The sequence below is a fragment of the Caretta caretta genome, chromosome 1 (genome assembly GCF_965140235.1).
Source record: "Caretta caretta isolate rCarCar2 chromosome 1, rCarCar1.hap1, whole genome shotgun sequence".
Taxonomy (NCBI): Eukaryota; Metazoa; Chordata; order Testudines; family Cheloniidae; genus Caretta; species Caretta caretta.
In genome coordinates, this window is record NC_134206.1 from 265,810,834 (window position 1) to 265,837,987 (window position 27,154).

At 46.1% G+C, this 27,154-nt stretch overlaps 2 protein-coding genes and 1 pseudogene across 2 annotated transcripts; 1 reads left to right on the forward strand and 2 right to left on the reverse strand.

Annotated features, from left to right (window-relative positions):
* Positions 1–1,434: 1,434 nt before the first annotated feature.
* Positions 1,435–1,709, reverse strand: LOC142070713 (histone H4-like; annotated as a pseudogene).
* Positions 1,710–25,232: 23,523 nt separating this feature from the next.
* LOC125629995 (histone H4) lies at positions 25,233–25,799 on the forward strand. The gene has a single exon (XM_048835378.2). It carries the CDS (start codon positions 25,254–25,256, stop codon positions 25,563–25,565), a length of 312 nt encoding a protein of 103 aa, XP_048691335.2. The 5' UTR covers positions 25,233–25,253; the 3' UTR covers positions 25,566–25,799.
* A 496-nt stretch (positions 25,800–26,295) lies between these two features.
* On the reverse strand, positions 26,296–26,735 carry LOC125629996 (histone H3). The gene has a single exon (XM_048835379.2). The coding sequence runs from the start codon at positions 26,724–26,726 to the stop codon at positions 26,316–26,318; it is 411 nt and encodes a 136-aa protein (XP_048691336.1). The 5' UTR covers positions 26,727–26,735; the 3' UTR covers positions 26,296–26,315.
* Positions 26,736–27,154: the final 419 nt, after the last annotated feature.

Genomic DNA, 27,154 nt, shown 5'->3' on the forward strand with positions numbered 1-27,154 from the left:
CAGAAAGAGGTAGCACACCCTCCCACAGAATAAACTGGAGGTCGGTTGGCCAAGGAATATACTTCGAAACTTAATGAAGTATTATTATTGTCATTGTTATCATTTAAATTATGATTTCGAGACGACACCGGAGCTGTATTTTTAAATAATAAAAGGTAACAGTAACCTGATTAGCACTAGCCCAGCTGACATGAAATGCCAGGGTTGAAACGAAATTACAACCTAATTAGTCTCCGTGGCTTAATTCGGAATTCATGAGAAACAACACATATGGATTCTATTTAAAGCGTTGATTGGAAATTTAATTTGTGTGTGTGTGCATATAATTTAAGGAGCACTCTAGTTGTTTGGTTTGATTGGGAGGTGGTTGGTTGTTTTTGTGTTTTATTTGTTTTTCCTCCACCTTGTTAATAGTGTATGGTTCTTAAGATTTCTTGGTGGTTTCAAAGCTATTGGGCTGATCTGAGACAGCGCTAAATTTGAATTCTTAATTCTGATTGGACAGTTTGAAAAGCCCGCGCTTTCAAATGGGGGGGTCTAGAATTCTGGATTTGACTCGCGTGGAGAGACTGTTTCTCCCACCGATAAAAGCAGTGCAGTATCCCTTTTGGAATTCGTAAATCTACATACATCTCTGATTTTCATTCTCAGTCTTCACTAAATTCACCACCCCCTAATAAATCTTCTCTTACTAAGGGGTTAAATGTACTTAACATATTTTTAGAGCCACTCATCTGTTTTTAATGAAATTTATTCAGCTTTATATTATATTTTATTTTATTTTCCAAATAATAAGGTTCTAAGACCAGCAGGTAACATTGTGGTCATCTAGTTTCTCTTCCTGTATTACACATGCCATTGAACTTCCCCCAAAATAATCCCTAGATCACATCTTTTAGGAAAAAAATACAATCTTGATTTAAAATTTGTTACTGATGGAGAATCCACCATTACTCTTGCTAAATTGTTCTAAGGGTTAATTACTCTCATAGTTTAAAATGTAACCCTTATTTCCAGACTGAATTTATCTAGCTTCAACTTCCAGCCATTGGATTGTGTTATACCTTCCTCTGATAGACTGAAGAGCCCATTATTAAATATTTGTTCCCATGTAGGTACAGATTGTAATCAAGCCATGCCTTAACTTCCTCTTTGTTAAACTAAATAGATTTAAGAAGCTCAATCACTCACTCACTCCGTGGCATATTTTCTAAACTTTAAATGTTAAAACATGCCTAAGTTAACTATAATGCAAAATAAAAATGTAACTACAGACTGTTTAAATTTGTGGTATTGGTAAGATTAGATTTTTTACCCATTTTCTTTAAAACACTTTGACTCCTTTTAAGTTTATATATATATATATATATATATATATATGAAGGCACTACAGCACAAAAGAGCCTTTGTGTTGTAGATGTTACCAAAATGATTTTAACCTTCAAATCTATACAGTGTGTATCCCTGGCACTTTAAGGCAGTCATTAACCAAGTCCATGGCCGTCACCGTTTTTCGCTTGGCACTTGAATGTAGGTGACTGACTGCATCCTGAATGAAAACGTTGAGCTCCCCAGGGGTCTCTTCATAGATCATTCGGGTAGCTAGCCGACGAATAGGCTTTAGTAATACCCTGAATGCTCGCTCTCAGCACGTTTCTAGGGCATTTAGAAGCTCCTTTCCCTACTCCCTTTCTACTTTTACCACGAGCACACAGTGTGAATCAGAATACAAAGTCAGTTATAATTTGTTTGTACAAAACTATCAAAATACACAGAAAAACTCTTAATGCGTATAGGCCTGCGCTGCCTCTTCTTATATTCCTTGAGTTCAGACCCGATTAAAAACTAAAGGAAAGAGGCAGGTTATGGGCACGGTTCTCTGTCCTTCTCCCACACCCTCCAACATCCCGTTGCCTCTGGGTCAGTTTAGACTCCGCCAAACGTGCAATAAACTCAAAGTTCGCATTTCTAGAATAGTTTCAGAGAAAATAATGTCCAATTTAGAATATCGAAACCTATGATTATTATAATTATAACTGCAATGGAAACCCATTGCCGACAATATTGGATGTCTCTGTAACTACATTACTTAACACAAGAACCGATTTCAAACAGCTTGTATTATTAGTAATTTGTTGTTGTTCCTCCCTCTTCTCTCGTTCTCTGGTGGTCTGATGAAGCTATTTTACAAGCCGACCAATTGATAGTGTACACTTTCTAGCCCCTTCTCTCTAAAACATTTTGTTGGCGGTGCTGATGTTTCCACATCGTTTAAATGGACCAACACGATACAACAACAAGATACAACACGAAGGGAGCATTTCTCCTGAAGCGAATATTCCTGGTGAGATGAGTAGATCTGATTTACATAATTGAAGCAGCCTTATTCAGCTCTTTGGAGTCTGCAGCAAATTCTGACCAACCAGCTTCTGACACATAATACTCTACCCCTTTGTTTTCTCGCTAGCGTTCCCCGCCATTTTCCAAAGTTGCAACATGGAGAATGACAGGTTACAGAGTAGCAGCGTGTTAGTCTGTATTCGCAAAAAGAAAAGGAGTACTTGTGGCACCTTAGAGACTAACCAATTTATTTGAGCATAAGTTGTCGTGAGCTACAGCTCAAAGCTCACGAAAGCTTATGCTCAAATAAATTGGTTAGTCTCTAAGGTGCCACAAGTACTCCTTTTCTTTTAACACGGAGAATTTAATACACATGTATTCAAAAGACTAGGAACACTCACATGTTCCAGGAGGCTATGTTGTTTTCATCCGCTTAAAAATACTCAGATTCTAAATGCTTGGTACTTTTCCTGTATTAACAATATATTTATCAGTACTGATTTTAAGCGATTGCAGAATGACTGCCTGCTCAAAACACTAGGGCTTTGTTTCTCCTCTCCTTTCCTCCTGCCCCGCCTCCATACGCAAGCGAGACAACTATCTCTGCTGCAGCTGATGTGGGAAAGGGTGAGATGAACCGTTGATTACATTAAAATCCGGAAAAATCCAGCATGAAACTATCGTTCAGAATGCTGACTGTGACTTTGAAGACCAACATGTATGTCCTATCATATCAAAAGCAGATGTTTCTACGTTTATTTTTTGTTTTTGTCTCAATTCTGTTTCAATTCCACCCTGTCAGTGACCGGTACAAAAAGAATGGAAAGCCACAGGACATGCTTTTCCAGTTAATGGTCCCTAAATAATGTTTTATATATGGGTTTTTGTTGGCTACTTATTGCAGCTGATCAGTTGTTTTGAGTCAAATAAAGGTGTTTGTTTGCAGTATTGTATTTCTTTCTTTGCATTATCATTGTTCCGTAATCTCCCTCACCCCAAAGCATATCAATTCATAATATTACATTAAAGATTATTTAAAAAATCATTGCATAAATCAAACCAACACCAGAAACACCTATTTCAGGGCTCAACTTCATCTCTTATACCACTGGACCTAGCATGATTGGTGTACAAATCATCTCTGATTACGTTTGCTTGCCTGGTGCTGACAGACTTCACAATATCCAGAGACATTTCTTGTCTATCCAGCTGTATAAACGTTGCAATAAGAGTTCAATCACCACATCAATCCATTGTCTGTTAAACACCTCACCCTTGCTTTCACAAATGGTGAGTAGAATATTAAAGGAAAACCTCTCAAATTCCCTAATTTCTGAATTTCCATCATTGTAGTGTTAGCAGAAACCCTGATTTACTTTAAACTCCCAATGCATGCTCTGCCGTCCTGCACCTTCTGAGTGTATAATTGAACTGCTGCTAGTCAGGGTCTGTGCAGTTAAGATATGGTTTCATGCCTTAGGGAAACAAGGGGTATGCAGTGTCTCAAATAATCATGATTATGGGTACCTATTAATTATTCTGTGGCTTTGAAAATTCCCCTCTGCCTACTCCTGGAAAGTCCTAAAGTTTATATGCACTTTGCATGCCCCCAATACCCAGGAAACAGTCAATATGATCCACTAACGCTTGGTTCATTACTGAGTGGTAATATTTTCTATTAATGAATTCAGCAGTTGGGAGGGTACAGAATGGACATATCTGTTCAATATATAGCTCCTATACAGTTCAAGAAGCCCAACAATTCAGATCACTCACATGATCTTGAGCACATTTCACACCTTGATCATGAGACCCTGCAACCACTGACATATTGCAATACAAGAACATGCGTCCTGGACTAACTGACCTCAAATTGCTCCACCCTCCTCGCTCCCCAAACTAACTGGTAACTATTCAGGGTATGCAGCTTCCACAGGATAATCAGCAATGTCTTTTCCATGATAAGCAGAATTGTCATTTTGGTGGTCTGAGGCTCTAGCGAAAAGGCCACCTCTGCAGAAAGGTAGAGAAAGGTTGTCTTCCCCATTCATCAGTTCTGCAAACTTTTTATTTATTGTATTTTATTTTATTTTATTTTATTTAAGAACCAAAATTTGAAGTGTTCTAAATTCCATTTGCATGCTTACGTTGTTCTGAAAATCACTGTCTCATGATGACCAGGGATAGAGATAATGGGGTAAATTAGGGGTTACTTGGTCGAGGGGTGCTCATCCTCATTTAAAAAAAAAAAAAAAAAGCTACCAATATTTTCTCCTGGTTTTAACTTCCAGTGTAGACTAAGGGGGAGAAATAGGGTTTCAACCCTTAATAATATATATATAATTGGACTCTGCTATATTTATTTATATAAATAATTTTTATAACTGAGTTCAGCTATTAACTGATACCAAGGACAAGTTTAGAAATATTTCAAAAAGTATTTCACTATACATTTGTCACGGAGTGTGGGGGAGTCCAGGCCCTGCACCCCTCTTCCTGGGATTCACTGAGACTCTCAGCCAGCCAGTAAAATGGAAAGTTTATTGGACCATAGGAACACAGTCTCAAACACAGCTTGTGGGTACAACCAGGACCCCTCAGTCAAGTCCTTCTGGGGGGCAGGGAGCTTAGACCCCAGCCCTGGGGTTCCCTGAGTTCCACCACCCAGCTCCAAACTGAAACCAACCCACCCCCCCAGCCATCTCTCTCCTGCAGCCTCGGTTCACATTCCCGGACAGAGGTGTTACCTCCGCCTTCCCCTCCTGGCTCAGGTTACAGGCCCTCAGGTATCCCATCCCCAGGGTACATTCCCAGGTCAACACTCCCCCCTCCCTGCTGCGTCACATCTCTCCCCCCTTCGAGACTAAACTGAGTGGGGTCACTGTGACCAGTGACCTGGGGAAGTTCAGGGCCCCCTCTCCGGGACAGCGCATCTGCTATCAGGTTGGCACTTCCCTTCACGTGGACCACGTCCATGTCATAATCCTGCAGGAGCAGGCTCCATCTCAGGAGCTTGGCGTTGGCTCCTTTCATCTGGTGCAGCCAGGTCAGGGGAGAGTGGTCGGTGTACACGATGAAGTGTCGCCCAAAGAGATATGGCTCTAGTTTCTTGAGGACCCACACCATGGCCAGGAACTCCTTCTCGATGGCCGCATAGTGTTGCTGCCGGGGTAGCAACTTCTTGCTCAGGTACACGATGGGTGTCTCTCCCCCTTTTCATCCTCCTGCATTAACTCCGCCCCCAGTCCCATGTCTGAGGCATCAGTGAACACCACAAAGGGCTTGTCAAAGTCTGGGTTTGCCAGAACTGGGCCACTGACCAGAGCCTCCTTCAGCGCCCAGAAAGCCTCCTGGCACTGCTCAGTCCAGACCACCTTGTCTGGCTTCCCCTTCTTGCATAGCTCAGTGATGGGGGTGGCGATGGCGCTAAAGTGGGGCACAACTCTCCGGTAGTATCCTGCCATCGCAATAAAGGCTTGGACCTGTTTTCTGGTGTGGGGAGCGAGCCAGTCTCTGATCACCTCTACCTTGGCTGGTTCCAGCTTTAGGCGGCCGCTCCCCACCCGATGGCCAAGGTAAGATACTTCAGCCATCCCCACCGTGCACTTCTCCGCTTTTACAGTCAGCCCAGCCCCTTGGAGTCGGTCCAGCACTTGTCTAACCTGGGACACGTGGTCCTCCCAGGTCTGGCTAAAGACACAGATGTCATCAATATACGCCACAGCAAAACTCTCCATCCCCCTCAGTAGCTGGTCCACTAGGCGCTGGAAGGTGGCCAACGCTCCCTTGAGGCCAAAAGGCAGGGTCAGGAACTCATAGAGCCCCAGAGGGTGATAAAGGCCGATTTCAGCTGGGCATCTGCATCCAGCGGCACTTGCCAGTAGCCCTTTGTAAGGTCCATGGTGGTAAGGTACCGAGCTCCTCCCAGCTTGTCTAGGAGCTCGTCAGGCCTGGGCATGGGGTAGGCATCAGATACAGTGATGGCATTGAGCTTCCGATAGTCCACACAGAACCAGACCCGACCCGTCCTTTTTGGGGACCAGCACAACCGGCGAGGCCCAAGGGCTGGCAGATGGCTGGATCACCCCCAAAGCCAGCATGTCCCGGACCTCTCTTTCCAGGTCCTGATCAGTTTTCCCTGTGACTCGGAAGGGGGAGCATCTTAGCGGCGGGTGCGACCCTGTCTGCACCCGGTGGACAGTCAGATTAGTGCGTCCAGGCTGGTTGGAAAACAGCTGTCAGTACAGATGCAGCACCCCCCTGACCTCAGCTTGCTGGGCAGTGGTTAGCTGATCCGAGAGGGAAATTGTTTCCAGGGGGGAACCAGCTCTGGTCCCAGGGAATAGATCTACTAAAGGATCATCTCCCTGCTCCTCCCACTGTCCACACACGGCCAACAACACATTCCCTCTGGCATAATATGGCTTCATCATGTTCACATGGTACACCCAGTGGTGGTGCGCCCGGTTAGACAGCTCCACCACATAGTATACCTCTTTGAGCTGCTTGACAACCTTGAAAGGGCCCTCCCAGGCGGCCTGTAGTTTGTTCTTTCTCAAGGGGATGAGAACCATCATCTGATCCCCGGTGGCGTAGGCACAGGCCCGCGCCATGCAGTCATACCAGACCTTCTGCTTCTTCTGGGCTCTGGCCAGATTCTCCCTGGCCAGGCCCATGAGTTCAGCCAGTCTCTCTCGGAAGATCAGGACATACTCCACCACTGACTCTCCATCGGGAGTGGCCTTCCCCTCCCACTCGTCTCTCATCAGGTCCAGGGGGCCCCTTACCCTCCTTCCATATAACAGTTTGAAAGGTGAAAATCCAGTAGACTCCTGGGGCACCCCCCTGTACACGAACAGCAGGTGAGGTAAGTACTTGTCCCAATCCTGCGGGTGCTGGTTTATAAAGGTTTTCAGCATCATCTTTAGCGTCCCATTGAACCTCTCCACCAGCCCATTGGACTGGGGGTGATAAGCTGAGGCGCAGTTGTGCCGGACCCCACATTTCTCCCACAAGCACCAGAGCAGGGCCGACATGAAGTTGGACCCTTGGTCTGTTAAGACTTCCTTGGGGAACCCCACTCAGCTGAAAATGGTCAGGAGTGCATCTGCCACGGTGTCTGCTTCAATGGAAGCTAAGGGCACTACCTCGGGGTAGCGGGTGGCAAAATCTACCACCACCAGAATGTATTTCTTCCCCAACCGGGTCGTCTTGCTGAGAGGCCCCACGATGTCCATGGCCACCTTCTGGCAAGGCTTCTCTATGATGGACAAAGGTCTCAAAGCCACTTTCCCCTTGTCCCGGGCCTTCCCCACCCTCTGACAGGGGTCACAGGATCGGCAATACTGCCGGACCGTGGTAAAGACCCTGGGCCAGTAAAAGTTCCGTAGCAACCTCTGCCGGGTGCGCCGGATTCCCTGGTGCCCTGAGAGGGGGATGTCATGGGTTAGGTACAGTAGCTTGCGGCGATACTTCTGGGGGACCACCAGCTGCCTCCTGATCCCACAGGACTCTACTTCCCTTGTGGGAGGGAGCCCATTCTCGGTACAGGAACCCCTTCTCCCGCAGGAACCTCTCCTGGCAGCCTCTCCTCATGGTCCGTCCCACACTGAGGTCAGCCAGATCCCTGAGCTTCCGCAAGGAGGGATCTTTCCTCAACTCGGCCTGGAACTCAGCGGCTGGGGAAGGGATGGGGACCGGTTCCCTCTCACTGGCCGGGTCTGAGGCCACAGCCTCTCTGAGCCGTGCCCCTCAGTGCTCCCTCCCCACCAGGGTAGGGTCCTGCGCCTCTGGTGTGGTACCCTCCCCAAGGTCGGGGTGCAGTGCCCCTTGCCGGCTCTGGCTACGGGTCACAACCAGGGAGGTCTGGGGCTTGCTTGGCCAGTCCTCTAGGTCTCCCCCCATCAACACCTCAGTGGTCAAATGGTGGTGTACCCCCACATCCTTGGGGACCTCCTTGGCCCCCCATTTCAGGTGTACCCTTACCACGGGCACCTTAAATGGGGTCCCGACCACCCCCGTCAGGGTCAGGTAGGTGTTGGGCACCACCCGATCTGGGGCCACCACCTCAGGCCGGGCCAGCGTCACCTCCGCGCCCGTATCCCAGTATCCATTGACCTTCCTCCCATCCACCTCCAGGGGAACAAGGCACTCTCTCCGGAGGGACAGCCCTGCGCCCACCCTGTAAACCGAGCACCCTGAGTCCCGAGCATCCAGCCCTCTGGCGGAGCTGGCCTGGGGTACTCTTCCCTCCTGAGCAGGTGGTAAACTGGCAGCCCCCCTTGCCTGGGTCGTCTGCCCCTCATCCAGCTGGGTCCCTGGGTGGGTTGGGTCTGCTCAGTCTGTCCCTGAGCCTGGGGCACTGGGTCCATATGTAGCCTCTCTGGCCACAGTGATAGCAGCTCAGCCACTTTGGTCCCCTCGAGCGGGTCGGAGGGACCCGACGCCAGGCGTTCCCCTTTGGAGGGGGTTCTCCATATTACCACGCTGGGAGGTCCCATGGTGACTCTCTCTCCGCATCGGGGGGGGCCTGTTCTTTTGGGACTCCTCCCTGCTACCCCCTGACCGACTGTTCACAAACTCGTCGGCCAGCTGCCCTGCATGCTGGGAGTTCTCTAGGTTTTTGTCCACCAACCACAGCCTCAGGTGGGAAGGGCACTGTTCATACAATTGCTCCAATATGATTAGGTCAAGCAGGTCCTCTTTAGCTTGGGCCCCAGCTGTCCACTTGCGGGCATATCCCTGCATTCGGTTGACCAGTTGTAGGTATGTGACCTCAGGCGTTTTACGCTGACTCCGGAACCTTCTCCGGTACATCTCGGGGGTCAGCCGAAACTCATGGAGCAGGGCCTGTTTGAACAGTTCATAGTCCCCTGCCTCCACCTCTGTCATTCAGCTGTACACCTCCACAGCTTTGGGGTCCAGTAAAGGGGTGAGAAACTGGAGCCTGTCTGCAGAGTCAACCGTGTGCATCTCGCAGGCATTCTCAAAGCGCGTCAGGAAGCTATCTATGTCCTCTCCCTCCTTACACTGGGCCAGGAAGCACTTATCCAAGCTCTTTGCAGTCTTGGGTCCCCCCTCACTCACCGCAGCCAGGGCCCCACTGCTCCTCAGCCTGGCCAGCTCCAGTTCATGGTGTCTTTGTTTCTCCTTCTCCTGACGTTCCCTCTCCTTCTCCTCCTGCTCATATTGACGTTGTTTCTCCTCATGTTGACGTTGTTAATCATGATCCTCCAGCTCCCTCATTTTCATCTCCCTCTCCCATTCCAGCCGCATCCGGTCCAGGGATGGGGAGCTCTGCCGGGGATTAGTTCAGCATGTTACTACAGCTGCCACTGAGCTACAAAAAGAGGTGGATGTTTGTCTTTTGGGGATCCTTCTTCTTTGGACCGAGGCCATTGCGGATGATACTAAACTGGGAGGAGTGGTAGATACGCTGGAGGGCAGGGATAGGATACAGAAGGACCTAGACAAATTGGAGGATTGGCCCAAAAGAAATCTGATGAGGTTCAATAAGGATAAGTGCAGGGTCCTGCACTTAGGACGGAAGAACCCAATGCACAGCTACAGACTAGGGACCGAATGGCTAGGCAGCAGTTCTGCGGAAAAGGACCTAGGGGTGACAGTGGACGAGAAGCTGGATATGAGTCAGCAGTGTGCCCTTGTTGCCAAGAAGGCCAATGGCATTTTGGGATGTATAAGTAGGGGCATAGCGAGCAGATCGAGGGACGTGATCGTTCCCCTCTATTCGACATTGGTGAGGCCTCATCTGGAGTACTGTGTCCAGTTTTGGGCCCCACACTACAAGAAGGATGTGGATAAATTGGAGAGAGTCCAGCGAAGGGCAACAAAAATGATTAGGGGTCTAGAACACATGACTTATGAGGAGAGGCTGAGGGAGCTGGGATTGTTTAGCCTGCAGAAGAGAAGAATGAGGGGGGATTTGATAGCTGCTTTCAACTACCTGAAAGGGGGTCCAAAGAGGATGGCTCTAGACTGTTCTCAATGGTAGCAGATGACAGAACGAGGAGTAATGGTCTCAAGTTGCAGTGGGGGAGGTTTAGATTGGATATTAGGAAAAACTTTTTCACTAAGAGGGTGGTGAAACACTGGAATGCGTTACCTAGGGAGGTGGTAGAATCTCCTTCCTTAGAGGTTTTTAAGGTCAGGCTTGACAAAGCCCTGGCTGGGATGATTTAACTGGGAATTGGTCCTGCTTCGAGCAGGGGGTTGGACTAGATGACCTTCAGGGGTCCCTTCCAACCCTGATATTCTATGATTCATTCTGTAGAGGAATCTAATGGTGTATTTTTGCTGTGGGGATGTTTGGCAGTCTGGTAGTATTCATGACAGTCTGATACTTGGCTCAATCAGGTGTATCTGGCTACTCTGGTTATGCAGAGAAGCTAAAGTGGTCATATTAGACCTTATCCTCAATGGTATTTAGGCTCAGGCACTTCATACTGAGACCAGGGTGGGGCACTGGGGCTTGATCCATGGCACAGGCACACAGAGTTGGACAAGGTGGAGAGCTGAAAAATGTTCAGGCTCGGTGCATGGAGCAGGCACAAAATGTTTAGTCTGGAATCAGGAGCTGGGACTAGGCTTGTTGGATGAGTGGAACAGAACAGTCACACAGCGCTGGACAGGTTGGGGAGTTGAGAACAGTCATGCTCATTACATGGCAGTAGCTGCAAGCACTGACACTGGGGTAAGGAGAATGAGAACATCCATTGAGATGAATGGAGCAGTTCACACCTCTCAAAGAGCCATTGTTTCCGGCTCTGTTTCAGGCTCTGTTCAGTCTCTGTTCTTCTCCAAGAGGAGTTTGTATTAATCTAAGAACATCTCCTTAAGACGAATGGGCCACTTCACATGTCTGCCAGCCTCCTATGCTGCAGGTGGATGTGTAAAGCCCTTCCCCAGGCACTTAGTCCACATGTAGGGTCTCTGGAGCAATGTCTACACTATGAGAACTATGTGGCACAGCTAAGAGCATGGCTACACTTGCAGATGTAGAGTGCTGTGAGTTAAACCACCCCTCGGAGAGCGCAGTAGGGAAAGTTCTGCAGTGTGTTCACACTGTCAGCTGCAAGCGCACTAGCGGGGCCACATTTGCTGCACTTGCAGCGGCATTGGGAGTGGTGCATTATGGACAGCTATCCCACAGAGCCCCTCTTCCCATTCTGGCACTGTGGTTTGTGGGAAGGGGATGAGGGGGTGCAGGGCATTCTGGGTCCTCTCCCAACACTCCGTGATGCATCGTTTCGCATCCCAGCAATCCCTGTTCTTCCATCCACATTTGGCTCCATCTTTCAACGTTTTTTGTACTGCGTGCTCTGTCTTCCCTTTCAGTCTGCGGGAATGGAGCCCAAAGTGCTGAGGAATATGCTGATGAGTCTCGCCAGCATGTCACGTTTGGCAGTTGAGTTACTTCTTATGGTACAAACTGACAGTGAGGAGTCCGATGATGATGTCAATTCATGTAAAGCATATGACATGAGATTGCTTGTGGCATTCACAGGCATGCTCACCTCTGTTGAACACCACTTTTTGGCTTGGGAAACAAGGACTGAGTGGTGGGATCACATGGTCATGCAAGTCGGGGATGACAAGTAGTGGCTGCAGAACTTTTGGATGAGAAAAGCCACTTTCATAGGACTATGTGCTGAGTTTGCCCCCACCCTGCCGTGCAAGAACACGAGACTGAGAGCTGCCCTGCCAGTGGAGAAGCAGGTGGCTATTGTATTCTGGAAGCTGGCAACTCCAGACAGCTACCAATCGGTCGCGAACCAGTTTGGAGTAGGAAAGTCAACTGTTGGAATCGTGTTCATGCAAGTTTGCAGGGCCATTATTTGCATCCTGCTCAGAAGAACCCTGACTCTAGGTAACGTGCATGACGTTGTGGCTGGCTTTCCACAAATGGGTTTCCCTAACTGTGGAGGGGCGATAGATGGGACACATATTCCGATTCTGGCACCAGCCCACCTAGCCTCTGAGTACATTAATCGGAAGGGGGATTTCTCTATGGTTCTCCAGGCGCTTGTGGATCACCGCGGGTGGTTCATTGACATTAACACAGGCTGGCCCGGAAAGGTGCATGATGCATGCATCTTTCGGAATACTGGCCTGTTCAGGAAGCTGCAAGCCAGGACTTTCTTCCCAGACCAGAAGATCACTGTAGGGGAAGTTGAAATGCCCATTGTGATCCTTGGAGACCCTGCTTACCCTTTAATGCCCTGGCTCATGAAACCCTACACAGGGAGCCTTGACAGCAGCAAGGAGTGGCTCGACAACAGGCTCAGAAGGTGCAGAATGACTGTGGAGTGTGCTTTTGGCCGTTTAAAGAGTCGTTGGCGCTCTCTGTATGGGAAGCTGGACCTGCCCGATGACAACATCCCCGCAGCAATATCCGCGTGTTGTACCCTCCATAACATAACATTGTGAAGGGAAGGTGAAAGATTCACTCAGGCATGGAACTCGGAGGTTCAACACCTGGAGGCTGAATTTGAACAGCCAGAGAGCAGAGCTATTAGAGGGGCCCAGTGTGGGATTGCAAGGATTAGGGATGACTTGAGGGAGCAATTTGATGCTGAAAGCCACCAGCAATGTTTGGTGCCCTGCATGGGAGTGAAGAGCAGTGGTTCCAATGTTGGTAGGAATAGTGTTTGCTACACTGACTTGCAGTGCCTGTTGCTTTCCTGGGCTAAGGTGTCTTTTACTTAATGCAATAATAAAGAATGTTTTCAAAGCCAAAAAATCCATTTATTGAAAAGAAAATTAATTTATTGAAAAGAAACACAACTGCTTGGGAAACAGAAAGGGCAAGGGGGTAGGGTGGGGAATGGTTCAATCACAGATTTCTGTATGTCCTGTTCTCATACTCTTCTTTCCTGTCTGGCATGCTGTGCAGTGAGTGCTGTACTTCAGGCTGGCTAAAATGCATAGTGATGTGGGTTGAGTGCAGTGGGTAAAGGTCGTAATTTGCCAGGCTGGGTGGTGAAACTACAGGTTTTTGAGGCAGCTGGTGGCAATAAGAACCCGGATGTGGGAGAAAGTGGGTTGAAGGTCACATGGGAGCACAAGAGAAAGAGTTTTGGGATAAGGGCTTCGGAGGGGCGGGGCGCGGTAGTGCTCCGCCTGCATGGCTACAAGCACCTGTATCGAGTCCACTTGGTGCTCCATAATACTTAGAAGCTGCTCCGTACTTTGGTGCCCACATTTTGCGTTCTCCTGGTGGACCCTCCTTTCACTCTCCCGTCACTCCTGCGCTTTTTGATTTTCATTAAGGGGCTGCTGCATTACTTTATGCAGCATGTCCTCTTTGCTTCTACGTGGCCTCTTCCTAATTCTGTGGAGTCTTTTGGCCGGTGATAACACAGACGGCTGAGATCTCAAGGTCGCATCTGTAAAGGCAAAATGCAACACTTACCAGGGGCAGCATTGTTCACACCAGACAGAGCAATGATTCGCCTATACTTAAAGACAAGCACAGTTTACACAATAGCAGAATTTGCCCATCCCAAAGCGAGCGCACATAACCCACAGGAGCTCCAAAATGGTGAGTAAGCACAAGGGCAAGGGGGACTGATTGTTTCATGGACGTACTGTCCTCTGGGTTTCTGTGCCTTGGGGAGAGCTAACAGCTGCAGGAGGCCCGTATACTGAACACTGTCCCCACATTTTCCACAGGAGTTCGTCCTGGAAGATATCTCACTGCTGAGGGTGACCTGGGAAGCAAGGGAGGGTCTTCTACTACAATGTGACTTCCACCCTGGCCCATATACAGCTTGCCTGTGTGCCGCAATGATTTCCCCGCCCTTCACAGCACAGAGACGTGGACATGTTAGCCTGACTGTGACAAGGAGCACAGTAGCTCTCCCAAGGAACATGCACAAGCTCATTGCACAGCTTCTGTATGAGACCTTTGAAGAGATCACTGAGGCCAATTACCGTGATGTGAGAGAGCACATCAACACCCTATTCTGCATCTAGGCATGCAAGTAGCCCTAACCCTCCTTGCCCCAAGAGCCCGCATCAAATAACTTCCTTCCCAAAATAAAAGCTACTTACCGGGCACCTCCTCTGGTGCTTGTCCTTCCCCAAGCACTGGCCGCTGCGACTGGCTACCTTCCTCCTGGCTTAAGAACAGCTCCTGGCTCCATGCATCTAGGGATGCCAGGCTGTCTCTCTCCTTCTCAGCACCCTCGCTCCTGCTTTCCCCCTCCTGCCTTGTTGAACTGGGCTCTGAAGTGTCCATGGTGGTCCTTGGAGTGGAGGTAGGGTTGCCTCCAAGTATTGTGTCAAGCTCTTTGTAGAAATTGCAGGTTGCGGGGGCAGCACCGGAGCGGCGGTTTGCCTCAAGGCCTTTGTGGTAGGCATTCCGCAGCTCCTTCACTTTAATCCTGCACTGTAGTAAGTCCCGCTCATGGCCCCTTTCCATCATGTCCCTTCATATCTGCCCAAAGGTATCGTAATTCCTATGGCTGGAGCACAGCTGGGACTGGACAGCTTCCTCCCCCCAAACACTGATGAGGTCCAGCACCTCGCCATTGCTCCATACTGGGGATCGTCTGGCTTGTGGAGGCATGGTCACCTGGAAAGATTTGCTGAGAGCACTCCATGCCTTGCTGAGCAAACAGGAAAGGGTTTTTTAAGTTCCCAGAGAATTTAAAGGGTGGATTTGATGGTTGGTCACCTGAGGACATGGCAGTAGAGTTCAAAGTGATGACCAGAGTGGTTAGAACAGGCATTCTGGGACACTTCTGGAGGCCGATCGGAGCGCATTAACAGACCAGGGCATCCACACTGGTGCCGTGGCGCTCCAGCTGTGATGCTGAAAGCGTTATGCCTCTCGTTGAGGTGTATTACCAAGAGCACTCCAGCTGCGGAGTCTGGGCACTCACGTGTCTTGCCAGTGTGGACACGTCGTGAGTTAGGGCACCCGGGGCTGCTTTAATGTGCCCTAACTCACAAGTGTAGCCATGCCCTAAAGTGCCATAGCTATGCTGACATAACCCCATTGTGTAGACACAGACTACAGTTATGGACGAGGTTTTTCCATCAGTTTAGGAACTCTCCCAGGGGCAAGCCCTCCCCTCCCCCCAAAAGTAATGATAGGTATAGTTGATGGTAGCATTCTTCTACAAACCTAGCTGCATTTACACCAGGGGTTAAGTCAATATAGCTAGAGCACTGAACAGTTTGGATTTTTCACAGCCCTTGGAGCTGTACCTACATTGACCTATATTTTAAGTGTAGACCAGGCCTGAGTCTACACTCTCCTGACTTCAGCTGTTACATGCACTTCTCACAGGCCCATTACCTTCCTTCTTCCCATAGCCCCTCCAGGTTTAACCAGGGGCATGGAATGTCAAAGAGGGTGGAATTGGTGGTTGAATTTGTGAGTGGGGGTATAGGGGCTCAGAGCAACAGGCATGTGGAGGAGGTCAGAGAAATGTGGAACAAAGGGAATAAAAGAGGAAATACATTGGAGCAGTGGTGGGGAAGTACATGAATTGGAGACTGAAGTAGATAAAAGTGGGAGAGGAGCTTTGGAGTGTTGCAAAAGGTGAGGGGGCTGCAAGAGTTCAGGGTAGGAACACTGTCCCTTTCCCAATCTTTGCCCTTTAGGTCTGTGATCTGGCACAGCTTCTGAGCTCTGAGGGGCCAGCACGGCCCTACATGACAACCCTTATTAATAATATATTTTATTGGATCAACTACTTTTGGTGAGAGAGATAAGCTTTCAAGCCACATTGATCTTCTTCAGGTCTGGGAAATGTCACAGCTAAATACAAGATGGAACAGATTGTTTAGCATAAGCAGTTAATAGATATTTCAAGGGACCATTCAAGGTGAAGTGGCCAGTTAACGCCTCTCCAGTCATAAGGGGGAAGTGAGGGGGGAGGGGGCAAAAGCTGGGCAAAGGTATAGATTATTGTAATAAGCCATAAATCCAGTGTCTTTATTCAGTCCATGATTGAAAAATTGAAAAGTGTCTAGAAAAATTATGAATGTAAGCTCCCAGGCTCATCTTTTGAAAGTGTTGTGCAAATTTCCTTTGAGGATGGGTACTGAGAGGTCAGATATAGAGTGATCTCTTTGTGAAAAGTGTTCACCCACAGGTAATATGATGTTTTTGTCTTTTGCCATTTTTCTGTGTGAGCTCATTCGAGAGCATAGTGATTGTCTGATTTCACCCACACAGTTCTTATTGGGGCATTTAGTGCATAGGATGATGTACACCACATGTTGTGATAGGCATGCATAGGACCCAAGGATCTGGAATGGGGGGAGTGGATTGATCATTATAGCAGTGGAGATATGTCTGCAGGTTTTGCATCTGTTGTTGTGGCAGAATCTGGTGCTACTTTGAGATGGTATGTCCTGGTGGGAGAGCTTGTTTCTGATGATGAGCTTGGAGAGGTTAGGGGTTGTTTGAAGGCTGGAAGAGGGGGTTCAGGAAAAATTTCTTTCAGGATGTGGTCCCCGTTGAGTATGGTTTGTAACTGTTTAATGATGCCCCATATGGGTTCCAGTGTGGGGTGGTAAATGACAACCAGGGGTGTGCAGTCAAAGAGGATTTTATTTCCATATTGAAGAAGTTTCTCTTGGAGTATTTGGATGGCCCGTTCCATGATGCAATCTACTTCTCTGGTGGAGGGCCTTTGTTTGGTGAAGGCAGTTTTATGGGTATTAAGATATATATCCTGGACTTTCTCCTCAGAGCATATTCTGTGGTATCTGAGTGGCTGTAGATAATATATGTCTTGGTGTGTTGGGGTGGTTAGTCAATCTGTGACGGTAAGTGTGGTGATCCATGAGTTTCTTGTATATAGATGTTTGTAGGATTCCATTGTTGAAGCTGATTGTGGTGTCCATGAAGTTAGTGTGTGTTCTACAGAGAGTTAAAATGGAGAGGTAGCAGTTGTTGAAGTTGTGGTGGAAATTTATGAAGAAGTTTAGGCATCTGTCTGGAGGATGAAAATAACATTGATATATCTCAAATATATCATTGGTTTTGTGGTGCATTTGAGAAAGTTTGCATATTGGGGAACCATCCTAATACCCTTGGTTGTTCCCATGGTTTGGACAAAGTGTTGTTGAATGTAAAACTGTTGTGGGTGAGGATGAAATGGATGAGTTTGAAGATGTTTTTGGGGTGGATACCTGAATGTTATCCATTATCTTGTAGATATTTGTGGCAGTCAATCATGGGGTCCTTGTGAGGGATGTTGTTGTAAAGAGAAGTGACATCCATGGTGGCAAGAATAGTGTTCTGAGGTAGGTTGTTAATGTTGCAGAGTTTCTGGAAGAAGTTGGTTGTGTCCTGGAAGAAGGTAGCCTTTTGTGGAGTGAGTGTTTTGAGGATAGTTTCGATGAGTCCCAATATTCCTTAGTATGAGTGCGTTGGCCAGATATGATGGGTCTGTCTGGGTTCCTTTGTTTGTATGTCTTGGGAAACATCTAGAAGAGTGGTTCTCAACCAGGGGTATATATACCCCTCAGGGTACGCAGAGGTCTTCCAGGGGGTACCTCAACTCATCTAGATATTTGTCTAGTTTTACAACAGGCTACATAAAAAACACTAGTGAAATCAGTACAAACTAAAATTTCATACAGACAATGATTTGTTTACACCACTCTATATACTATACACTGAAATTTAAGTACAGTATTTATATTCCAATTGATTTATTTTATAATTATATGGTAAAAATGAGAAAGTCAGAAATTTTTCAGCAATAGTGTGCTGTGACACTTTTATATTTTTATGTCTGATTTTAGAATCATAGGACTGGAAGGGACCTCGAGAGGTCATCTGGTTCAGTCCCATGCACTCATGGCAGGACGAAGTATTATCTAGACCATTCTTGACAGGTGTTTGTCTAACCTGTTCTTAAAAATCTCCACTGATGGAGATTCCATAACCTCCCTAGGCAATTTATACCAGTACTTAACCACCCTGACAGAAAGTTTTTCCTAATGTCCACCCTAACTCTCTCTTGCTGCAATTTAAGCCCATTGCTTTTTGTTCTATCCTCAGAGGTTAAGAAGAACAATTCTTCTCCCTCCTCCTTCTAACAACCTTTTATGTACTTGAAAACTGTTATCATGTCCCCTCTCAGTCTTCTTTTTTCTAGATTAAACAAACTCAGTTTTTTCAGTCTTCCCTCATAGGTCATGTTTTCTAGACCTTTAATCGTTTTTGTTGCTCTTCTCTGGACTTTCTCCAATTTGTACACATCTTTCCTGAAATGTGGCACCCAGAACTGGACACAATACTCCAGTTGAGGCCTAATCAGCACGAAGTAGAGCGGAAGAATTATTTCTCATGTTGTGCTTACAACGCTCCTGCTAATACATCCCAGAACGATGTTTGCTTTTTTTGCAACAGTGCTACACCATTGACTCATATTTAGCTTATGCTCCACTATGACCCCCAAATCCCTTTCCACAGTACTCCTTCCTAGGGTGTCATTTCCCATTTTGCATGTGTGCAACTGATTGTATTTTGTAAGCAAGTAGTTTTTAAGTGAAGTGAAACTTGGGGTTACACAAGTTAAGTCAGACTCCTGAAAGGGGTACAGTAGTCTGGAAAGGTTGAGAGCCACTGATGTAGAAGATTGCTGAGTTGGGTTTGTGGGGGATTAGATTACAGGTGAAGTTGGCAGACGAATTCTTTTAGTGCTCCACATGTTAGTATGGTAACAGTTTCTGTTGTGGGGCAGAAGCCCCGTCCCTTGGAGAGTACAGTTAATTCAGCTCCAGTTAGGGATAGTCGTGATAAATTGATGATGTTGGAGTGTCACATAGTGTTCATGTGGTGGGTCCTGGTGCCATGGTTTCTCCTGGAGGTGGTGTTCTGTGGGTTGTGGAGTTGTTGTTGTTGGTTCCACTTTTCATTTTGGTGTTGGTTTTAATTTTTTTATAGTTGCTTTGGGATTTTTGCACGATCTCCTTGTTGGTTCCCGGATTATTTTTGTTTTCCAGTGTGTGGGAGCCTGTGATGATTTCTTGTTTGATTATGTGGGGTGCAATAAGTGGTTCCTCAGAGTATGTCTTCATTAGCAACGTTAAAGCGCTGCCATGGCAGCGCTTTAACATGGCTGTGTAGTCGTGGTACCAGCACTAGGAAAGAGCTCTCCCAGTGCTGTAAAAAAACCACCCCCACAAAGGGAGTAGCTCCCAGCGCCAGGGCACTGTCTACACCGGTGCTGTACAGCGCTGGAACTTGCAGCGCTCAGGGGGGTGTTTTTTCACACCCCTGAGCGAGAAAGTTGTGGCGGTGTAAAGTGGCAGTGTAGACAAGGCCTCCGTTTTTCTGAAGTCCTTCTGCAGAGCTGTTCAGCATATTTGTAGTTTTTATTTAGTGGTCAGAGGGTTACAGGTGATGAAACCTCTGGGGATGATGTTTTATTTTTTGAATTTGCTCAGGAAATAGATGTTGCTGTTAAGTTTTTCTTCGTTTGCTTCACGTTGTGACTTTTCCATTTCAAATGGCAAAAATCAATATCTCCCATTGTTGCATGCAATGTTATTGTAACCATGTTAGTCCTAGGGTATTAGAGAGACAAGAGAGAGACCCAGCGAGAGGGGAGGGTCCCAGAGCCCTGGTTCCAGCCAGAGCCAAATGTCTACACTGCAATTACACAGCCCCATATAGACCGACCCCCACGAGCCTGAGTAAGCTGACATGGGCCAGCTGTGGGTGTTTAATTTCTATGTAGACATACCCTCTGTGCTCCTTTTACACCTTTGTCATCTAGTGGCCCCAGTGCCTGTTTGAAAGGCTTCCTACTTCTGATGTCCTTTAAAAAGTTCTCTCTGTTAATTTTTTGCATCTTTAGCAAGTTGCTTCTCAAATTCTTTCCCAGCCTCTCTTATTATACTTTCACACTTAACCTACCAGAGTTTGTGCACCTTTGTTTCTATTATCCACACTAGGATTTGACTTCCAAATTTTAAAGGATGCCTTTTTGCCTCTAATGGCCTCCATTGCTCTGTTGTTTAGCCACCGTGGCATTCTTTTGATCCTCTTGTTGTCTTTTCTGACTTGGGGTACATATTTAGTCTGAGCCTCTGTTGTGGTATATTTAAATAGTCCCCATGCTGATTTCAGGCATTTAACACTTGTGATTGGTCCTTTTAATGTATGTCTAACAAGTGTCCTCATTTTTGTGTAGTTTCCTTTTTTAAAGTTAAATGTTTCTGTGGCTGGTTTTTTTCTTTTTCTCTTTTTTTTTTTTTTTTTGGTATTATCCATGCTACAAGGATGTTAAATTTAATTACATTATGGTCACTATTACTGAGCAGTTCAGCTATAGTTACCTCTTGAACCACATCCTCTGCTCTTCTTAGGACTGCATCAAAAATTGCCTTTCCCCAAGTGGGTTCCAGAACTAGCTGCTCCAAGATGCAGTCATTTATAGTGTATAGAAATTTTATCTCTGCATCATGGTCTGAGGTTACATTCATCCTGTCAATATGGGTATAGTTGCAATCACTCATTATGCATCCGATGAAGTGAGCTGTAGCTCACAAAAACTTATGCTCAAATAAATTGGTTAGTCTCTAAGGTGCCACAAGTCCTCCTTTTCTTTTTGTGAATACAGACTAACACGGCTGTTACTCTGAAACTCATTATTATTGTGTTTTCTGCTTTTGTAACCTCTCTCTAACTTCCCTTGCATTTTACAATCTCTGTGACCATCCAGGTCACTTGGCCAGTGCTATATTCCCACTGCTATACTCTTTTTATTCAAGCATGGAATTTTTATCCATAGAGATACTATGGTACAGTTTGTATCACTTAAGATTTTATCTTATTTGACTCTTCTCTTTCTTTAACATATAATTCCGCTCCCACACCAGCGCAACCTACTCTGTTGTCATTCCTATCTATTTTTATCCTGGTATTGCCATGTCCCATTGATTATCCTTTATCCACTAAATTTCAGTTATGCCTATGATATCAATATTCTCATTTAATGCCAGGCACTCTAATTCACCCATCATATTAAGACTTCCACATTTATATATTAGCATTTATACATTTTGTCAGTATTCAGTTGCTTGCCTTCAGGTGTTATATTTAAATGGAACTCTGTTACATTTGACTGTTCCTCATTGCCTCCTACCTGTACGTTGCCAACTTCTTTTCTGTCCTCTTTACTAGGATACAGTGTTCCCCCTTTAATAAATTCATCCCTAAGGGACATCTCCACTCAAACTGTGTGCTCCTTTGCACCTGTCGGCATTCCCCCAGCACTTTTTTTTTAACTGTATGTGCCAGCTGTCTGGTTGCCTTTTGGTTAAGGAGGAGCCCATTCCTCCTGTATAGGCAACTCCTTTCCCATAAGGTTCCCCAGTTTCTAATCAGCCTACGTCCCTCATCTCTATGCCATTGCCTCATCCACACACTGAGACCCTGCAGTTCTGCCTTTCTTACTGGCCCTGCATGTGGAACTGGAAGCATTTAAGAGAATGCTACCATGTACATCCTGGACTTTAATCTCTTAACTAGCAGCCAAAATTCCGGGACCTTTCTCCTACATTTCCTTATATCACTGGTACCCACATGTACCACGATCATCAGCTCATCCCCAGCACTAGCTATGAGGCTATTTAGATAGCCCATGGCTACTTCACCAAGCTGAAGGAGGGGTGTCTGGCTCCCCTTCCCTCTACTGGTCTCTGAACACAGGAATAACACAGAACTCCCCTCATGCTCCATGCTGTCTCCAGCAGTAGGAGGCTCTAGGTTAATCCTACAGGCCCCCATACTGCTGCTCTTAGAGGGAAGGGGAAGTCAGAGCAGTGCAGTCAATTGTGTGCACAAAGCGAGTCTAGAGAGTCGGAGGTGTGAATTGGGTGACACAGGGAAGTTCAGCTCTGCCCTTTCCAAAATAATACAGCTATGCCCTCGCCCCTATTTCTGTCCCCCTTCAAAAACTGCTGCTACTGACTGTATGTCAGCCCCTTCATTGTTCCTCTGTCTGCTTCTGAACTCCTCAGCCTGCTCCTATGTAGGGAGGCATGCTGGGGAGGAAGGGTTAAGCTGTGTTGGACATGTGAAAAGTCCTTGAGATGATGCGTTGACAATGAAGAGATTAATGTGCAGCCAGTGCCGTCTCTGGCTGGGGTAACTATTGCCAAGGAACCAGAAGAAGTGGAGGGAGAGTCTGTAAAATATGAGGATGCTGAGAAATTACGTTTTAATAAAACAAGGAAATTTACTATCCAAAAACTTTGTTAATACAGGTTGCCCAGCACTGCCTAGTGCCCCTCCACATTGTGGAAGGTTGGTAAACTTAAACCTCTGATAGCTGAAGTTAAAAATTCAAGGTACACAACACAATCTTTATTGTGCCCTCTTTGATTGATGTCCCAAAATGTTAATAACAAACATACTAGCACTCTACACTCATAGATACTTCAGAATACGGTGGGAACAGAGCACAATGAGCACTATATGACAAAGTCTAACAACTTCTGTTCACTAAGGCAAAACTTTGATTTAGTTCAGGCATAGCCAACAGGAGTTACCTACATATGGCTGACACTGAAAGCCTACTCCAAACAGGCCATCCCAAACCTGCAAAATGTTACCACCCTTTCTTTCTTGTCCTAACAATTCCTATGACCATTATCTTCACCTATCCCCCACTAAGTCCTGGAGACCACTGTTATGTATGCCACCAGATTGCTAACAATCCCCAGGATAAGACCAAACATAAACATGAGCATATTCTCTTATTCATTTCTCGTGTTTACTTTTTAAGGCATTATCATTAATGAACCATTTCCAGTGGTTAATTCAAGCATTAGGGGTGCATTGGGGGAGCAATATAAACTTTAATTTACCATTTTCTGGTTTTCAGAGGTTTCAGGTTGTCCACTCTCCAAATTCCGGAAAAGGAGAAGGTAATGCTTGGCTACCTTAACTCTACATTACCTAAGTTTTTGGGCATTAAATTAAATTGATTAATTATTATTAATTATTAATGTACAGTTTTGAGAGAAAAAATATATGTATACATTCAATTTGCCTGGGCAAGGGAATGACTTGAGAAACTGGAAGGGAAAGGGATTTATAGTCAGTCATTTAAATTTTTATTTTATTTTCATTTTATGGCTAGTTTAATTGTATTTGTTTATTTTAGCTCCTGACAGTTGTGAGAAAAGACCTTGTTCTTAAAAATCATTATTCTGTTATCAGAATCAGATTGTAATATTAATAATAATATTTATATTTTATAAATAAGTAATTTAATAACTAAATAAAATAAAAGTTATTCTACTATATATTTAATATATTCAAAAGGGCAAACAGGAAACAATACACAAACAAAACAACCATGAGGTCTAGCTACATGCGTCTCAGTTTCTCCTGTGCAGTTTAATTTCATACTGTAATCTCTGCAACCCCGAAAGAACAAATTGAAACATCCATGAAAATAGAAACAAAATATAAGGATGGAAAAACTGCTGCTGTATTTCACGTATAATTACAAGACCAAATGATCAGTAAGCAGTGTCACAGCTTGTTGTGTTTTTCACAGCACCAAAAAACCCCAACAAAACACCTCCCAAATATGAACCAACCAACCAGAAACAAAACTTACTCCAAGCAGGTCAATAAGGGAGAAAAGCCAGAGGCCTTCAAGTTCATTTCTATAGTTATTGATTTTACCCAGAAGCTGGAAGTGCTGGATAGCATATAAAAAAGACTAGAGAGAGAGGGACTAACACAGCAGTGTGTGTGTAACTGGGAGGAAAAGGTGCTAATATTATATGACTGATAAAACATTTAATCATTACCACCTATGATTTGCAGAGATCAACAAAGCTAAGGTAACCCATTATTGTGTAGAAAGTTCACTGTTTTGTCTTGGGGCCTGGGCAATATATATATGGGCTAGCTTTCCAATTAGTTGGACAAATATATATATATATACACACAGTATATGTGTGGTTCCCTTCCCATCCCCCCCCCCCCGACATTCTACTGAGTAATTCAAAAACTAGCCCTTTTACAATAATAAACATGAAACCTTTGTTTCGACTTTATAAATTAAAGCAAGGATAAGGGTCTCTTCCAGCCACCCCACTCCCAACTTTCCCTTTGTGAAATAGGAGAGGAGCCTGCTTTTCTGAGTGCCGGTTCTGTAACCATTCAAATCAGTAGTCACACCCTGGCAGCGACATCATTCACATTATGTGAGGAGACAGAAAACAGAACCAACGTAGGTACCCAGCCTCGTCCCTTATGATTAGATCTGAATGTAGCAGATTTGAAACCCTCCTTTGTTCAAATTTTGGAAAATGGCGACGAATGTCGGAGAGGCTTAGAGAGAGGGGGAGAAAGAAATCTGTCAGTGAACCCGATTGGTCATATTTTGCCGCAGATTCCTACTTGAAACCGGGAAGGAGGGGAAGCTTTACAAAGCCACACAATAGCAGCCACCCCCACCCCACGGGAAGCCGCGTTATCGAAAGGGAAAATATTCAAAAGACAAGCAGAAAAGACATTGTAAAGAGATTCCTAATTTGACCAGCAGCACGCTGAGAGAGACCCAGCCGTGTCAGGAAACGTGGGCTTCCAGGGCAGTTATAATGATTAGCGCTAGCCTGAGTCTCCTAATCCTAAAGCTGTCAATTTTTTTTAGCCTGCTTGCTAAAGGAAACCAGTGGGGGGGGGGGGGGGGGAAAAGCTGGAATGTTTTGCCTGCCTAGGACCGTCCCGTCCCAACCGCCGCATGCATGGACAGCGAAGAGCGAGGGGGGAGGAAAGGTGCAAATGGCCCGCCCTTTTTCCTCTGCAGTTCTCAATCAGGTCGTACTTCAGGCAATATACAGAGACGGCCACCCATTCTCGCTCCACAGCTTTGTCTGTAGTGCTAGCGAACATGTCTGGTCGTGGGAAGGGAGGCAAGGGTCTCGGAAAAGGAGGCGCTAAGCGTCATAGAAAGGTGCTGAGGGACAATATCCAGGGCATAACCAAGCCAGCAATTCGGCGTTTGGCTCGTCGTGGGGGTGTAAAGCGCATTTCGGGCCTCATTTATGAAGAGACTCGGGGAGTGCTGAAAGTATTTTTGGAGAACGTGATCCGAGATGCTGTTACTTACACTGAGCATGCGAAGCGGAAGACTGTGACTGCTATGGACGTTGTTTATGCACTGAAGCGTCAAGGTCGTACTCTGTACGGATTTGGAGGCTAAACCCGTGCCTGTAAAATGGTCTGTTAGAAAACATTTGTAACCCAAAGGCTCTTTTCAGAGCCACCCACACTTTCATGAAAAGAGCTGCTGTTCTTGGAGAACTCTGGGACAAGGAGTATTCATGCCCTTGTTTATGTATTCCTTAATCAAACTAATAATTATTTAAGGTGAAGCGAAATTTATAGAATGATTGTACTGTTTGCGCTATAAATAAAGGGTAAGGTAGTCCTTTAGTTTTCAACTGGGGGAAGTACTTGCAACACACACACCCCACGCCATCGTGAGGACTCCGTGAAAGCCGCACACACGGCTCAAAATGTATGCGAGCGTACCTACATGCAAAAGAGGAACCATGGAAGGACGATGTTGTATGTTAGCCTGCGGGAGTTATAATAGAGGGGGGGAAAAAAAGCTCATGCTCAAATAAATTGGTTAGTCTCTAAGGTGCCACAAGTACTCCTTTTCTTTTTGCATAATAGAGGAACTACCCCGACCCACGAACTACAGGGAAAAAGGAGGGGTTTCCGATGATAAAGCAGAGTATAACACCTTAAGTGTTCGTGCATTAAGCTTAAAAAAAAAATCCTAGGCCAACAGCGAGCTGTTTTACCTTCCGCAAGGATAACATACGATGTATGTACCTTTCCAAGCCACTTAAAATATTAAAGCAGAGATACAGCTCTTTTCCGTGTAAACGTGGTGGCTCTTAAAAGAGCCTTTGGGTTTTTAAGTGGTTGCAAAAGAGGGGCTTTACGCTCTTTCCCCACGGATGCGCCGGGCCAACTGGATGTCCTTAGGCATAATCGTGACTCTCTTAGCATGAATAGCACATAGGTTGGTATCCTCGAAGAGACCAACTAGATATGCCTCACTAGCCTCCTGCAGGGCCATAACAGCCGAACTCTGGAAGCGCAAGTCAGTCTTGAAATCCTGGGCGATTTCACGCACCAGGCGCTGGAAGGGCAACTTGCGGATGAGCAGCTCAGTAGATTTCTGATAACGGCGAATCTCTCGTAGGGCCACAGTACCGGGGCGATAACGATGGGGCTTTTTCACTCCCCCAGTGGCAGGCGCGCTCTTCCGAGCAGCCTTAGTAGCCAACTGTTTACGAGGGGCTTTGCCACCGGTAGATTTACGGGCAGTCTGCTTGGTCCTGGCCATTCTGCACAATCACTTCTCTTAACTCTGAAAACAAGAAGTAGAATGAATCGAGCCGAGCGCGCAGACCGCTCTTTATAGACAAACTCTGTCTCTTGATTGGATGAGAAAGAGACGACAACTCTCATTGGACTATTCAAAATAAATTTGAAAAGCCCGCGTTATTCACAGAAAGCTCCGATTAAGGCACGTCAGTAATACCCCCGGAAGTGTGGATGGGGTAGCATGGCCACTTTTTTTCTGACCGTCTCCTCACTGAACATTTGGAAGGAGAGAGGACTAAAATTATTTCAAATGTTAAAGACTGATTTCAAGGGTGATGATTTCGTTATTTTGCAAATGGAAAGAAACCGCATGAACCAGTGTTGGAAAACAGAGCGGACTGGCGAGAAGATTCTGTGAGCCAGAAAGTAGGGCAGCAAGGAGGCAAT

Bases quoted from the DNA above. Each gene is read 5' to 3' on its own strand.
- LOC125629996 (XM_048835379.2), bottom strand. From the start codon at position 26,726: ATGGCCAGGACCAAGCAGACTGCCCGTAAATCTACCGGTGGCAAAGCC.
- LOC125629995 (XM_048835378.2), top strand. From the start codon at position 25,254: ATGTCTGGTCGTGGGAAGGGAGGCAAGGGTCTCGGAAAAGGAGGCGCT.